Source organism: Bison bison, unplaced genomic scaffold, assembly GCF_000754665.1.
Source record: "Bison bison bison isolate TAMUID 2011002044 unplaced genomic scaffold, Bison_UMD1.0 scf7180017864466, whole genome shotgun sequence".
Classification (NCBI taxonomy): Eukaryota; Metazoa; Chordata; class Mammalia; order Artiodactyla; family Bovidae; genus Bison; species Bison bison.
This window is the reverse complement of record NW_011495027.1, coordinates 10,653,803-10,670,434: the sequence shown is the minus strand read 5'-3', so window position 1 is coordinate 10,670,434 and position 16,632 is coordinate 10,653,803. Positions and strand designations below refer to the sequence as shown.

At 37.5% G+C, this 16,632-nt stretch overlaps 2 protein-coding genes across 3 annotated transcripts in view; one reads left to right on the top strand and one right to left on the bottom strand.

Moving 5' to 3' along the window:
- The window catches only part of FAM69A (family with sequence similarity 69, member A), a 96,440-nt gene extending 81,249 nt beyond the window's left edge, over nucleotides 1-15,191 (top strand). The window contains exons 3-5 of one of the 2 annotated variants that reach the window (XM_010860455.1): nucleotides 6,539-6,646; nucleotides 11,985-12,161; nucleotides 13,087-15,191. In XM_010860455.1, the coding sequence (XP_010858757.1) occupies nucleotides 6,539-6,646; nucleotides 11,985-12,161; nucleotides 13,087-13,899 (1,098 nt within the window). In that variant the 3' untranslated portion in view covers nucleotides 13,900-15,191. The remainder of the gene's footprint in view (nucleotides 1-6,538; nucleotides 6,647-11,984; nucleotides 12,162-13,086) is intronic. The other variant, XM_010860454.1, reaches the window with a different exon arrangement.
- A 105-nt stretch (nucleotides 15,192-15,296) lies between these two features.
- Nucleotides 15,297-16,632, bottom strand: part of RPL5 (ribosomal protein L5) — an 8,751-nt gene continuing 7,415 nt past the window's right edge. Inside the window, exons 7-8 of the mRNA XM_010860453.1 lie at nucleotides 15,920-16,008; nucleotides 15,297-15,458 (exon numbers count right to left, since the gene is read on the bottom strand). Coding sequence (XP_010858755.1) covers nucleotides 15,359-15,458; nucleotides 15,920-16,008 — 189 coding nt within the window. The 3' untranslated portion in view covers nucleotides 15,297-15,358. The remainder of the gene's footprint in view (nucleotides 15,459-15,919; nucleotides 16,009-16,632) is intronic.

Below are 16,632 nucleotides of genomic sequence, written 5' to 3'. Positions count from 1 at the left end.
AACAGCAGACTGGTTCCAAATCGGGAAAGGAGTATGTCAAGGCTGTATATTGTCACCCTGCTTATTTAAGTTATATACAGGGTACATCATGATAAATGCCGGGCTAGAAGAAGCACAAGCTGGAATCAAGATTGCCAGGAAAAATATCAATAACCTCAGATATGTGAATGACCACACTTAAGGCAGAAAGCAAAGAACTAAAGAGTCTCTTGATGAAAGTGAAAGAGGAGAGTGAAAAGTTTCTCAACATTCAGAAAACTAAGATCATGGCATCTGGTCCCATCACTTCATGGCAAATAGATGGGGAAACAATGGAAACAGTGGCAGACTTTATTTTGGGGGGCTCCAAAATCACTGCAGTTGATGACTGCAGCCATGAAATTAAAAGACACTTGCTCCTTGGAAGAAAATCTATGACCAACCTAGACAGCATATTAAAAAGCAAAGACATTACTTTGCCAACAAAGGTCCATCTAGTCATGGCTATGGTTTTTCCAATGTTCATGTATGGATGTGAGAGTTGGACTATAAAGAAAGCTGAGTGCCGAAGAATTGATGCTTTTGAATTGTGGTGTTGGAGAAGACTCTTGAGAGTCCCTTGGACTGCAAGGAGATCCAACCAGTCCACCCTAAAGGAAATCAGTCCTGAATATTCATTGGGAGGACTGATGTTGAAGCTGAAACTCCAATACTTTGGCCACCTGATGTGAAGAACTGACTCATTTGAAAATGCCCTGATACTTGGAAAGATTGAAGGCAGGAGGAGAAGGGGACGACAGAGGATGAGATGGTTGGACGGCATCACCGACTCAATGGACATGAGTTTTTGTAAACACTGGGAGTTGATGATGGACAGGGAGGCCTGGCGGCTGCAGTCCATGAGATTGCAAAGAGTCAGACATGACTGAGTGACTGAACTGATTGAACTGAAGACTGCATTCTTCTCTGAATCATTTTTTCAATTTTATCATTGGTTTTAGCTATAGTTTCTGATATTTTAAAAAATGCATTATTATTATTTCCCAGATGCTTAAAATTTCAATTTAGGCTTTCTCTTTGACTCAAGAATTAAAAGAATATTTCAAATTTTCCAGGTAGATTTTTTTGTTAATTTCAAATTTCTTATCATATTGTGACGGGAGAATACTGCTTTCTGCTGTGTCTATTTAGTGGAATGTGTAGAGCTTTTGATCTAATTCGTAGATGTTCCATGGGCATTTGAAAAAGTCTGTTCTCAGGGCAATTAGATGTACCTAGATTATTGAGTTCTTCTGTGTCTTTTTTTGTAAACTTTTTCCATCTGTCATGGACAGATAAGAAAAGTGAAATAGGGACTTCTAATGCTTTTCTCTTTATTTCTTTTTCTATTTCTTATAGATTTCATGTAATTAATTTTAACGTTACTTGGTTTACTTTATAGAAATTCAGGAAGGGGGAGGACTGTGAGGGAGAGGATGTATGTATACGTGTAGCTGATTCACTTCACTGCACAGCAGAGACTAACAACATAGTAAATCAGTTGTATACTCCAATTAAAGTATTTACACTCCAGTTAAAGTATTAGTATTGTAATATCATCGTGGATTATATGTTTTAACATTCTAAAGTTTCTAACATTTTCTTTTTTGCTTTATTTAACGCTCCCTCACGTAAAGAGGGGGATTCAACCTCATCTGGTATAAGATTGTAGCTTAACTTTTTTCTTTGTGTTTGGCTGGTATACCTGTATCGTCTTTTATTTTTCAACTTTTTTGATATTGTCTGTTTTCTAAAGATACTTTTCTTGCAATAGGTAAGCTTATCCCATTGACCTTTATAGGTATGTCTTAGTTCTGTAACACATTTTATGACCTACTTTTTGTTTTTAAGGATTGGTTTGTATCTTTCTCCAGAGGGTATATATTTGTTTTATGCTTTTGTTCCTTTTGATAATTTAGGAAGGTTTGTATTCTGATTTTAGCTCTTCTATTGGTTAGCCTTATACTATAACTTTTAAAAATATATTTTATTCTCTATTGCTTTAGGCCACATCTATTTATTCCCCACTACAAGCAGACAAAATTATTATACCTCTATCCATCCCATCTCCTTTACTCTACTTCATTTTAATGAATACATTATTATTATTAGTTCTTCAAATTGTCATCTCTATACTTTTGAATATACTCTGTCTCTATTATTTGATTTATAAGAAATAAATAATGTCTTTTGACCTAGGATATTAAAGATAAGGAAATCAACATCCTTTTGCAACCTCTCATCTTCTTACATCTCCCCTTCTTGGTTTTGTTAATTCTATTACTTTTACTGGTATAGTTTATAATATTAACATTCTGAACAATATAGAGTAGTGATTAAGAGAATGAGCTCTGGAACCAGACTGCTTAGGTTGAAATCTTGGCTTTTATGATTTTGTAGCTTGAGTATAGCAATAGGTTCTACCTCACAGGGCTGTTGTCATAATAAAAATGTGGCACTGGAACAGTGCCTGATACATGGTAAGCATCTAGTAACTACGCAATACTGTTTTAACAGTTATTATGAAATAGATTTTCAGGGTTGTTTTCATCCCAGTCCTACATTTCAACTGGCTTCCATGCGCAGTTTCTGTGTTCATCTCTTGGTTGCCTCAAATTCATTCTCTAATAGTTCTTCAAGAGATGCTAATGGGAATTATATCTTCTGATCCTTAACATATTCAAAAACATTTGATGCCTTTTACTTGAAAGAAAGTTTGGCTATGGAAAATAAGAAGAGTTATTATTGAGCACTTATTAAAATCACAGGTGATCCATCCTCATTAAATGATTATAGCTCATAATAGTGCTATAAGTCAAGCAGTATTTACATCTCCTTTTACAGAAGAGAAAATTAGGACACAAGCAGGTCACACTTCTTTCTCAAACTTTGCTGGCACTGCACTACCTTTGAAGATGGCTGTTGAGAAATCCGAGTCCAATCTGATTTATTTTCCCTTAAAAATGTCTTGATCTTTTGCCTGCTTGCTCAAAGGATTATTTATTTTTCAAGTCCAGTAAAATTCAATGGGATATGTCACAGGGATCATTCTGTGTCCATTTCCTTGGGACACTGTGAGTCCTTTCAATCTGTACATTAAAGACTTCTTTCACGTATATGAAGTTCTGTTGAATTCTACCTTGATTATTTTTTTCTTTTCCATGTATTCTGTTCTTCCAAATATGGATATGCTGGATATCCTTTGTCTTCTATGTCTATAATTTTATCTCAAGTTCTTTTTAGTTCTTTTTAAATTTCTATCTTATTTTGCTCACTTTTCTCAACCTAGCCCTCATAAGTCCTCCTGTGTTGTTGTTTTTGTCTTCCTACGCTTTTACCCATTCACACTATGTCTTTAACTTCTGTGATTTTTTTTTCCTTTTCTTCCTTTCTGAGTCCTGTTTGCTTCATTTAAATTCAGTTCTTTTGTCTCATCATTATGTCTCCTGCTTTGAAGTCTTAAACTATTTCATTAAGTCTTTTGAATTGATAGCAGTATGTTTGCTGTGCTTCACGGCAGTATTCTTCTGGAAAAAAATTTTTGTTTGAGATGTCCTCTTCCTATTCCTTTCTTCCTTTTCCTCATAGATTTGCTGTATAGATCTCCAGCTTGTTTGAGTATTACTCATTAACTGAATGAAAGGAGTTCTTCAACCCGCTATTTGCAGCAAGCAACTGGGGCAGTGAAATGAGCGAGTGGTGAAACTCCTGTGGCCCAGAATTTGTGTGTATGTGTGCGCGCGAAGAGAAAAAGAAAAGATGAGACAGAGAGACAGAGATACACAGATTGCTTTAGCCTATCTCTCTCCTCAGCAACTACAGAGTTGCTCATAATATAGTCTCTCCCAACCCTTATTTTATTTACAGACTGCCTCCAACATAGATAAGATTTTTAAGGATTTTATTAATCAGTGCTGCCTTGCCCTGGTGGCTCAGTGGTAAAGAATTTGCCTGCCAATGCAGGAGACGTGGGTTTGATCCCTGGGTCAGGAAGATCCCCTGGAGAAGGAAATGGCAACCCACTCCAGTATTCTTGCCTGGGAAATTCCATGGGCAGAGGAGCCTGGAAGGCTGCTGCTGCTGCTGCTAAGTCACTTCAGTCATGTCCAACTCTGTGTGACCCCATAGACGGTAGCCCACGAGGTTCCCCTATCCCTGGGATTCTCAAGGCAAGAACACTGGAGTGGGTTGCCATTTCCTTCTCCAATGCATGAAAGTGAAAGTGAAAGGGAAGTCGCTCAGTCGTGTCCGACCCTCAGCGACCCCATGGACTGCAGCCTTCCAGGCTCCTCCGTCCATGGGATTTTCCAGGCAGGCTGCAGGGTTGCAAAGAGTAGGACATGACTGAGCACACACACACACTGCCTTGCCCTGCTATTTCATGATGCCAAATAGAGTCCTGAGAAGTTCTCACAGCTTGTGCCCCCTAAACTTTCATTGCAAACCAGAGAGATGGGTCTGTCCCTCAGGTATACCACGTAGTCAGTGCTCTCCCAGCTTTGAGAAGTGAGGTCACAGCAGGTATTTCATCTCAGCATCCTTCTGTACTCTGCTGTAATTTTTACTGTATTTGGCAGGTCATCCTCATTTATTGTGCCTTAGGGTTACATTCGGAGAAGGCAGTGGCACCCCATCCAGTACTCTTGCCTGGAAAGTCCCAGGGACAGAGGAGCCTGGTGGGCTGCAGTCCATGGGGTCGCGAAGAGTTGGACACAACTGAGCGACTTCCCTTTCACTTTTCACTTTCATGCATTGGAGAAGGAAATGGCAACCCACTCCAGTGTTCTTGCCTGGAGAATCCCAGGGACGGTGGAGCCTGGTGGGCTGCCATCTATGGGGTCGCACAGAGTCGGACACAACTGAAGCGACTTAGCAGCAGCAGGGTTACATTGGCACCTTATCTTATCAAAGGATTTGGTTTCTTTTTTTTTTGGTCGCAACACATGGCTTGTAGAGTCTTAGTTCTTTGACCAGGGATTGAACCCAGGCCTTTGACAGTGAGAGCAGAGTCCTAACCACTGGATGACCAGGGAATTCCCATCTTTTTTTTTTTTTCCTTGTCTTGGGGCAATATCAAGGAGACAGACAAGATGACAGAAGTGCCTTGTTATTTTAAAAATATTTTGGTATTTTAAACTTATTTTTAATTCATTTTAAAATAGAGCCATTTTAAAAAATAGACTGCCCATCTTCTCATAAGCAGTAGATACCATACTACCTCAGGCCATGCTAAGTGGGAAAAAATGACTTCAAAGTTCTGTGCATGCCCTAGTCACAATAAGATCTCTCATAGTTATATAACTAGTAAGGAGCAGAGCTTGGATTCAAATCCAAGTCTGTCCATATCCAAAGCCTGAATTATTTTTATCATAGAACTTTCTCTTAAAGAATGTAAATATTTCTTTATGGTATCTTTAATATGTTTCTTCTTTTTTAATTTTAATTTTATTGGCATATAGTTGGTTTACAATATTGTGTTAGTTCCAAGTGTACAGCAGAGTGATTCAGTTCCACATATACATATATTCATTCTTTTAGTTCTTTTCTCTTAGAGGGTATCACAGAATACTGAATAGAGTTCACTGTGCTATATAGTATTCCTTGTTGATTATCTATCTTATATATAGTAGTGTGTGTATGTTCATTTCATCATTCTGATTTATCCCTCCCTCTCATTTCCCCTTTGGTAACCATAAGTTTGTTTTTGATATCTGTAAGACTGTTTCTGTTTTGTAAATAAGTTCAGTTGTATCATTTCTTTTTGATTCCACATGTAAATGATACCATATAGTATTTGTCTTTCTCTGACTTAATGCACTTGGTATGATAGTCTCTAGGTCCATCCATGTTGCTGCAAATGGTATTATTTCATTGTTTTTATGGCTGAGTAATACTCCACTGTATGTGTGCCACGTCTGCTTTATCCTTTCCTTTGTCAATAGACATTTAGGTTGTTTTCATGTCTCGGCTGCTGTGAATAGTGCTGTGGTGAACACTGGGGTGTATGTATCTTCTTGGATTATGGTTTTCTCCTGATATCTGCCCAGGAGTGGGATTGCCGGATCATATGGTAGCTCTATGTCAGTTTTTTAAAGAACCTCCATACTGTTCTCTATTGTGATTATACCAGTTTACATTCCCACCAACAGTGTGGGAGGGTTTCCTTTCCTCCACACTCTTTCCAGTATTTATTGTTTGTTACTTTTGGATGATGGCCATTCTCCATGGTGTGAGGTGATACCTCTTTGCAGTTTTGATTTGCATTTCTCTGATAATTAGTGATGTTGAGCATCTTTTCATGTACTTTCGGCCATCTCTCTGCCTTCTTTGAAGAAACGTCTATTGTGATCTTCTGCCCATTTTTTCTTTGGGTTGTTTTTATTTTGACATAAAGCTGCATGAGCTGTTTGTATATTTTGGAGATTAATCCTTTGTTGATTGCTTCATTTGCAAATATTTCAATGTGGTTCTCCTTGTGAACATTTTCCTATTAACTACTTTTTTATTTCCTGGTTTTTAGTGTGACAAATACAAGACCGGAGTTATTGATGGGCCTGCATGTAATAGCCTTTGTGTCACAGAAACTCTTTACTTTGGAAAATGCTTATCCACCAAGCCCAACAATCAGGTATGGACATTGTGAATTAACATTCCAGATTTATGGTGCTATCTGATTTTACCTTAAACTACTTATTAAAAGAACTGTTGAACTGGAACTTTAGGATATTTAAATAATTCAATTGTATAAGTGTTGACTCACTCATCCAACAGGTATTTATTAATCCCCTAGTCCAAGCATATTCCATACACTATTTTAGATGTTAGGAAAACAGGGGTGATTAAGACAGATAAGATTATTTCCCTATGGGTCTCACATTATCCCAGAGGGATAAGGAACATAAACAGTTGACAGATAAGTAAATAAGTAAAGTAATTACAGAATGTGGTGTTTTGTATAGGATATACACAAGGTGAGTTGATGAAATATACTCATTCATTTTATAGAAATTTAAAGTAGGTTTCAAGTCTATAATACTAGCCATGCTTAAGAAGTTTTCTGAAATAAAGTCCAGTATTTGAGTATCTGCTGTTTGCTAAGTACTGCTTAAGGCATTGGGAGAGACCATGGGGAACAAGACAGACAAAACCTCTGGCCTCATATGCCTTTGTTTCATGTGAAAGAAGACAGGTGATAAAGAGTCAATAAAGAAATAAGGTCATTTCATGGATTCCCTGGTGGTACAGTAGATAAGAATCCGCCTGCCATTGCAGGGGACACAGGTTCAATCTCTGGTCCAGGAAGATTCCACATGCCACGGAGCAACGAAGCCCACGTGCCACAACTGAGCCCTTGAGCCTAAACTACTGAGCCCGCATGCTGTAACTGCTGAAGCTTATGCACCTAGAGCCTGTGCTGTGCAACACAAGAGGCCATCAAAAGGAAAAGCCCATGCACCACAACTAAGAGTAGCCCCACTCACTGCAACTAGAGAAAGCCCATGCACGTCAGTGAGGACCCAGCACAACCAATAAATAAATAAAACAGAACATTAAAAGAAATAAGATCGTTCCAGACAGTGATAAGGGCTGTGAAGAAAATAAAATGAGGTCATGGCTTAGAGGGTAGTCTGTGAGGGAAGAGGGATCTACTGTAGGTAGGAAATTAGGGAAGGTCAGCCGAACGGGACCTCTTGGCTGAGACTTGAATGATGTGAAGGAATGAACTGTATGAAGATCATTGAGAGTACACTCCGGGCAAAACCAGTAGCAAGTGAAGGAGGTCATGAAACAGGAATGATGGTAATAGGTTCAAAAAACAGAGAGAAGACCAGCATAGATGGGATATAGAGACTGAGGCAGTAGGTGGTAAAGATCAGGTTGGAGAAGCAGGCCAGCTCATAAGAAGCCTAGCAGACAATGAAAAGGGCTTTGGACTTTAATCTGATTGAATTAGAGGGTTTGAAGCAGAGGAGAGAGTAATAGTATTACTAATTAATATGGTCATATTTGTTTTTTACAAATAAATAACAACAGTATAAGCAGCAGTAGACTGCCTGGGTTCACATGCTAGCTTTGCCTCCATCGTATTCCCTTCAGCATACTGCTTCACTTCTCTCTGCTTCAGTTCATCTATCAGTGAAGTCAGGGTAATAATAGTATCTACTGCATAGGGTTGTTATAGGGAGTAAGATAATCAAGTAAACTAACAGATCATAGCATAACGTAAAGCACCATATATTGTTAGACTGTTAAATAGCTAGATAGTTAATAATGACTAATTCTGGGAATTAGGGAAATGGATGTTGAACTTTTCATGTTTCTGTGTAATTTGACTTTAAAAAAGACTATATTTATAGCTATAAACACATATTAAAAGATCTCAAATAAACAACTGAACTTTACATTGTAAGGAATTATAGAATAAACTAAATCTAAACCTTGCTGAAGGAAGGAAATAATACAGATTACAGTAGAGATCAAGGAAATAGAAAAACGATAAAATCAGTGAAAACAAAAGTTGATCATTTGAAAAGGTCAACAAATCTGACAAACTTTTAGTTAGATGGACTAAGAAACAATGAGAGAAGACTCAAATTATGAAAATCAGAAATGAAGCAGAGACATTACTGTCAGTTGTACATAGATAAAAAGGAATATGTGAGAATACAGTGAACAGTTGTACAGCAACAAGTTGGATAATCTAGATGAAATGGGCAGATTCTTCCTAGAAACACAAAACCTACTAAGAAATAGAAAATCTACATAGACTAACAGGGAGATCGAATCAGTAATCAAGCCCCCAACAAGAAAGGCCCTGGATGTATGGGTTTCTCTCATGAATTCTGCTGCTGCTAAGTCGCTTCAGTGTCTGACTCTGTGTGACCCCGTAGACGGCAGCCCACCAGGCTTCTCCGTCCCTGGGATTTTCCAGACAAGAGTACTGGAGTGGGGTACCATTGCCTTCTCCCTCATGAATTCTAATAAACATTTAGAAAACTAACACCAATCCTTCTTAACTTTTGATGGCTCAACAATGAAAATTGATCAATGTAATAATACATGACATTAACATAACAAAGGGGGAAAAGGAACACCACAATTAATGCAGAAAAAGCATTTGACAAAACTCAAGATAAAAACACTCAACAAACTAGGAATAAAAGGCAACTATTTCAACATAGTAAAAACCCTGTGTGGAAAACCTACAGCCAACATCATGCTCAGTGGTGAAAGACTGAAAACTTTCCCCGTAAGATCGAGAAGAAGGCAAGGATGCCTAGTTTCACCAATTCTATTCAGTATAGTACTGGAAATTTTGGCAAGATCAGTTAAAGAGATAAAAGGCATATAAATTCGAAAGGAAAAAGTAAAATTATCTCTTGATAGGTGATATGATCTTATTTGTAGAAAAACCTAAAAATTTCACAAGATTATTAGAGCTAATAAATGAATTCAAAGTCCACCCACAAAAATCTGTTGAATTTCTATACAGTAACAATGAGGACAGATATATAGACTAAAGGAATACAATAGCCCAGGAATAAACCCTCACATATAGAGTCATATAATTTTTGACAAGGGTGCTAAGACCATTCAATAGGGAAAGAACTCTTTTTTAACAAATAGTACTGGGAAATCTGGATATACACATGCAAAAGAATGAAGTTGGACCCTTACCTAACACCACAGGCAAAATTCAAGTCAAAATAGATCAAAGATCTAAAGATAAAATTAAAACTATGAAACTCTTAGATGAAAACATTAGGTAAAAGCTTTGTGACATTGGGTTTGGCAATGATTTCTTCCACAGGCAACAAAAGAAAAAATAAATTGTACTTTATAAGAATTTTTAAACTTTGTGCATCAAAGATCTATATCAGTAGAGTAAAAAAGAAACAGAATGGGAGACAGTATTTGCAAATCATATATCTGATAGGGGATTAATATCCAGAATATATAGAGGGCTCCTAAAACTCCATAACAATAACAACAAGAAACCCAGCTGTATTAAAAAAAATCGGCAGGAACTTCCCTGATCCAGTGGTTAAGAATCCTCCTTCATGCAGGGGACGTGGCTTTGATCCCTGTTCAGGGAACTAAGATCCCACAGGTCTCGGAGCAAATAAGCCCATGTGCCACAGCTAGAGAGCCATGTGCCAGAACTGAAGAAAGCCCACCCATGCACTGCTAGGAAGACCCATAGCAGCCAAAATTTAAAAAAAAAAAAAAAGGTCAAAGAATTTGAATAGACATTTCTCAAAAAATGGTATACATATATCCAATAAGTACATGAAAAGATGCTCAGCATCACTGATTATAGGAAAATGCAAATCAAAACCACACTGAGGGAAATTCCCTGGCTGGCCAGTGGTTAGGACTCCGTGCTGTCACTGCCGGGGCCTGGGTCAATCCCTGGTTGGGGAACTAAGATCCCACATGCCATGTGGAATGGCCAAAAAGAAAAAGATACCACCTCACACCCATCAGCAGAGAAGGCAATGGCACCCCACTCCAGTACTCTTGCCTGGAAAATCCCATGGACGGAGGAGCCTGGTAGGTTGCAGTCCATGGGGTTGCTAAGAGTCGGACACAACTGAGTGACTTCACTGTCACTTTTCAGTTTCATGCATTGGAGAAGGAAATGGCAACCTACTCCAGTGTTCTTGCCTGGAGAATCCCAGGGATGGCAGAGCCTGGTGGGCTGCCGTCTATGGGGTCACACACAGTCGGACACGACTGAAGCGACTGAGCAGCAGCAGCAGCACACCCATCAGAATGGCTACTGTTAAAAAAAAAAAAAAAACCAGGTGTTGGCAATAATGTAAAAAAAAAACTAGAACCCACTATTGGTGGGAATTTAAAATAGTATAGCCACTGAAGAAAACAGGTTGGCAGTTCCTGAAAACATTAGAAATAACGTGACCTTATGATTCAGTAATTCCACTTCTGGGTATATATGTAAAAGAATTGAAATCAGGATCTCAAAGATATATGTGTAGATCCATATTCATAATTATTCACAATAGCTAAAACATGGAAGCAACCCAAGTGTCCATTGATGTATGAATGGAAACACAAAATGTGGGATATTCCTACAGTATAGTTTTAATTCAGCATTAAAAAAGATGGAAATTCTGATACTTGCTACAATTTGGTAAACCTTGAGGACATTATAAGCTTGTTAGAAAAGAACACTTACATAAGATACTCAGAGTGAGTAGTATAAATCAGAGACAGACAGTAGACTGGTGCATGGCAGGGCTGAGGAAGGGGGCAAACAGGGAGTTGTTTAATGGATAGTTTCAATTTTAGAAAATGAAGAGTTCTGGAGACAGATGATGGTGATTATACCACAAGTTCATGAAATCTAATACCACAGAACTGTATTGTTAAACATGGTTAAGATGATAAATGTTCTATTTTTTATATTTTAGCATGATTTAGAAACTGGAAAACAATAAAATTGATCATGGTAAAAATATATATATTTATATATATATATATAAAAATATATATTTAGGTATGTAATATTTTTTAATTAGGAAAATTAAGGGAAAAAAGCTTTGAAGTATGATTTCAGATTTGCAACTCAAAAAGTCAGCTCAGTGTTGATGTTTTGTTGCTCGTTTGTTTTTTTAAGAGATGTTGGTGGTTTAGTCTCTAAGTCGTGTCCAAATCTTATGACCCCATGGACTGTGGCCCACCAGGCTCCTCTGTCCATGGGATTATCCTGGCAAGAATACCGGAGTGGATTGCATTTCTTTCTTCAGGGGACCTTCCTGTCTCAGGGATCAAACGCGTGTCTCCTGCATGGAAGGCAGTCTCCTGCATTGCAGGTGAATTCTTTACTGCTGAGCCACCAGGAAAACCCCGTTTTTAAGAGGAGGGGGACACTAAAAATATCATGTAGATTAGATGAGGGTTTTCTACTCTGCCTAAAGCATAATTTGTCATTCTTTTCACAGATGTATTTAGGGATTTGGGATAATCTACCAGGTGTTGTGAAGTGTCAAATGGAACAAGCACTTCATCTTGATTTTGGTACAGAATTGGAACCAAGAAAAGAAATAGTGCTATTTGATAAGCCAACTAGGGGAACTACTGTCCAGAAATTCAAAGAAATGGTCTACAGTCTCTTTAAAGTAAGTATATGCATTCACATGTTGCTGGTATGACATGGTTCTCTTCTAGAAGCTGGCAGGATTTCATTGTAAGCCATAAAAATGTTGCTATTCTTTGACCTATATCAAGGACTCTATCTTGAGGAAATAATTCAAAGAAAAGAAAAAAAAAAAAAGGAGGGTGTTTACTTTAACATTACTTATTATAGCTAAAAATGTCCAGATGTGAGAGTAGAGTTCATTAAGTAGATGGGCTGCTCTATAGCTTCACATTATAACCGGTACACCATTTTCAAAAAGGTGAAATAAAATTAGGCTGATTTTTTTTTAAAGAATTAATAGAAATATTAAAAGATGAAAATAACACTTCTGGAAAGAATATGTTTTCTCATTTTCATTGCACTCATATATTTTCACTCAAAATCTTTTCTTTGGACAGTTTATACTTTTAGACTGTTTTGTGCCAGGGAACATTTGTAGGGAAATGCTTTTTAGCCTTTACTATTGGAACAATATACTTGAATGAAATGTAAAAACAATTACAAAATAAGAGATAGTAATCTGTAGTTGACCTTTGTAACTTTGGACATGGGCAAATCACGCTGCAATTTTGCAAGTGTATGGACAAGGCAAAGAATAATTAAATTAATGGCTTGGTTAACTATCTACAGGGTTTAAGGAGATTATGGGAGTTAGGGTGGTCATTTCTTAACAGACAAATATACTTAGCAAAATGGGTTTTACTGCAAGTACCTAAAGCATAGTTTTGACTTGACAAATATTATAAATACCTGGGAATGTCCTTAATCTCCTATGGGTATTCAGTAGCAAGGTTATTACTTAGCAGGTTAATCATTCCCATAGAGGAAGTTAGTTATGTATGTTACACTTGGGATACTCATTTTTCATACCTTCTGTGTAATTAGCCAAGTTCTTATCTTTACAGGCAAAGTTGGGTGACCAAGGGAACCTTTCTGAACTGGTTAACCTCATCTTGACAGTAGCTGATGGAGACAAAGATGGCCAGGTTTCCTTGGGGGAAGCGAAGTCAGCATGGGCACTTCTTCAATTGAATGAATTTCTTCTCATGGTGATACTTCAAGATAAAGAACATACCCCCAAATTAATGGGATTCTGTGGTGATCTCTATGTGATGGAAAGCGTCGAATATACCTCTCTTTATGGAATAAGCCTTCCATGGGTCATTGAACTTTTTATACCATCTGGGTTCAGAAGAAGCATGGATCAGTTGTTCACACCATCATGGCCTAGAAAGGCTAAAATAGCCATAGGACTTCTAGAATTTGTGGAAGATGTTTTCCATGGCCCATATGGAAACTTCCTCATGTGTGATACTAGTGCCAAAAACCTAGGATATAATGATAAATATGACTTGAAAATGGTGGACATGAGAAAAATTGTGCCAGAGACAAACCTGAAAGAACTTATAAAGGATCGTCACTGTGAGTCTGACTTGGACTGTGTCTATGGCACGGACTGTCGAACTAGCTGTGATCAGAGTACAATGAAGTGTACTTCAGAAGTGATACAACCAAACTTGGCAAAAGCCTGTCAGTTACTCAAAGACTACCTACTGCGTGGTGCTCCAAGTGAAATTCGTGAGGAATTAGAAAAACAGCTGTATTCTTGTATTGCTCTCAAAGTCACAGCAAATCAAATGGAAATGGAACATTCTTTGATACTAAATAATCTAAAAACATTACTGTGGAAGAAAATTTCCTACACAAATGACTCTTAGTTCATTTGGACGTTGTAACCATTTTAAGAAAACTTAGCACTTCAAAAGAAAACTATTCATCATTTTTTCTACATGGCTTGATTCAAACCCTTGCGTTAACTCCTTTCCCCAATCCTAAGGAAGCCATCATCTTAAAATACATGTTGATTGCTGAAGGCAGGAATTACAGGATCAAAAGGTCCAAAAAATTTATTCCTGTCCTTTTAGAAACTCTTGGTACACTTCCTAGTACATCTATCGTGTAACTATTTTGACTAATGACTTAAAAAATAATGCTGTGAAAAGCCTCATTCCATAAACATCAACAGTGAAGAGTATTTTGTAGATTTGTTAGCCAAATATCAGTGCTGGAAATTGTGTCTGCATTGAAGCTGCTATTTAAAAAAGAAAATTTATAAATTTACTAATGTCTTAGCATGGTAAAGTTTGCACATTAACAGGAATTAAGACTGCAAAGCAGGTAAATTAAAATTACTCCTTTATAAACAGGTGTTGGGTTAATAGCATGGTTTCTTGTATTATACACTTAATCCATTTATATATCAAATTTTACGTGGCTTCAGAATGTTGAGTGGCCCTTCCCCACTTGAAACCCATCAAGAAGATTCTTTCTGGCAATATGTAACTAACTGCCAATTTCAGAGGCTGAATATGGATGAGCTTTCATCATCCTAGATTTAAAGCATCTGTATCTTAGTAACCAGCCACTGGTCCTTCAAAAGGTGCATCTTTAGGCCATAGACCCAACAGTTCCACATATCTTGAATCTAAGCTGTTCAGAGTGGGACTCTGAAATCATACAACTTCCTATTAATAACTGTTTTCAAACATTCCCTATTGGCCAAAGGGCTGTTTCTTAAGAGGCATGTAAATTTACCCATCTAACACTTTGTCGTGTAAATCTGACATACAAGCGTTGATATGTGCTCCTCTTTTGTTTATTCAGATCTGGCATGTGCCTTTCAACTCTATAAAATGAAACATCTCGTGTGAGAAAGACCCAGTGTTTTCTGCTCAAAGCTTTCACCTGGTTAAAATGAATATGTTAAAATTATATGACCTTCATGGGACAGCTTCCTCTGAAAAATTAAAGCCAGGAATTAATTAGCATCAGTTTTTCTTACTTTAAAATTGTAAACTTTGAAGGTACTTTTTCTTCCCACTTATCATCTGGTTACAATAAATGAATTGAAGAAATACTTCTAATGGAAGGTTTGTCTATTGCTTGCCAGACTTGAATTAACTCCTGTCAGGAAGAACTGATGCCCAGGCAGCAGATATGAACCTTCAGACAATATGTAAGCTCTCAGAAAAGCTATACTTCTTTCTGGAAGGAAAATACTGGCTATGTCAGGTGCTTTCCAAAATTCCATTAACAAGAGCTTAACACAAACAGCTGCTTGTTCAATAAGTTTATTATTCTTATCTGAAAAATCTTGATAGAAAATTGTAGTTTGGTTTAACTCTCAGCAGCTCGTTCCTGAGCTCTAAGGAAGCTTGCCTTCTTCTGAGCTACCCGATCTTTCTTCTGGGCAAGTGACATTTTGGGACGGTTCCACCTAGGAAACAAAAAGAAAACAAAGGGATGTAACTTTTAAAAACCTGACTTTAAAAGTCAAATAATCCAATTCTCAATACATGTACTCATTTATGATCTTAGTCTAACTTTCCCAAATTCCAATTTCTGTGACACTGTCCTATTATATCACAGGGCCAAAAATCAAGTAAAGATTTAAGTATAATGCTTAGACTCATTATTAAAATCCCATGTGCCATGCAGCACAGCCAAAAAAAAAATGGCAGTAGTTACAATGTACTGGGATAGAATGAGCCGCCTCGGTAGCATCCGAGGCTAATACATTTCTATCACCACAATTACTTTAGCAAACCTGGTTCCCCTCACCTCTGCAACATCATGCAGAGCTAGTGATCGAGTTTGCACAATTTCAGAGTCTGCGAGAGATGCAACAAGGCAAGAACCCCTCCCAACCTTTCTTTCCAAAAGAAAAAAGATACACACCTCTTCTTTTTAACTTCTTTCTTAGGCTTCTTCTCATACACTGGATTCTCTCGTATTGCAGCATGAGCTTTCTTATACATCTCCTCCATCTGAAACAAAGCAAAGCAAACAGTACTTGGTTTCATTTCACATGCCCTAAACGATAATATGACACACTGTATTCTACTGCTTGCTCTATTTTGTCCTTCTAAGACAGATTCTCAAAAGGACTAAGTCCATGTCGGTATCCATATAAAAACCACATTTTCCTAAGTCCCAGTTTTTACCACAGGCAATATGAACTGACACTATTCACAAAACTTAACTTACTCTTCCTCAAAAAGAAAAAAATTCACAATTTCTGAGCTGTTCAACTATACTTCTTGAGTTAAGTTCAGAATAAACTGTTTCTGTAGAAACACATACTATGCTCACTTAAAACCATCTGACCTAAATTCTTTCATTCAAGTATGGATACATGCCAGCATTTAAGAGGTTACAATGAAGAATATGTGGGCCAACAAACAAATGCCAAATGCATCTCTGTCCTCCCACATTCCCCATTATTTCTATTTTCCACTGATTTCTGATAGGTCTTTACAAAAGTTATTCCCAGGATCCCATACCAGGGACCTCCTGATCTATTACCACAAATCACCATATCTGGCAGTATCAGGCCTTAGTAGAATCAGAAAGAGGTCTGAATTTCCCTAGAAAATCCTGAAAAGCTATTA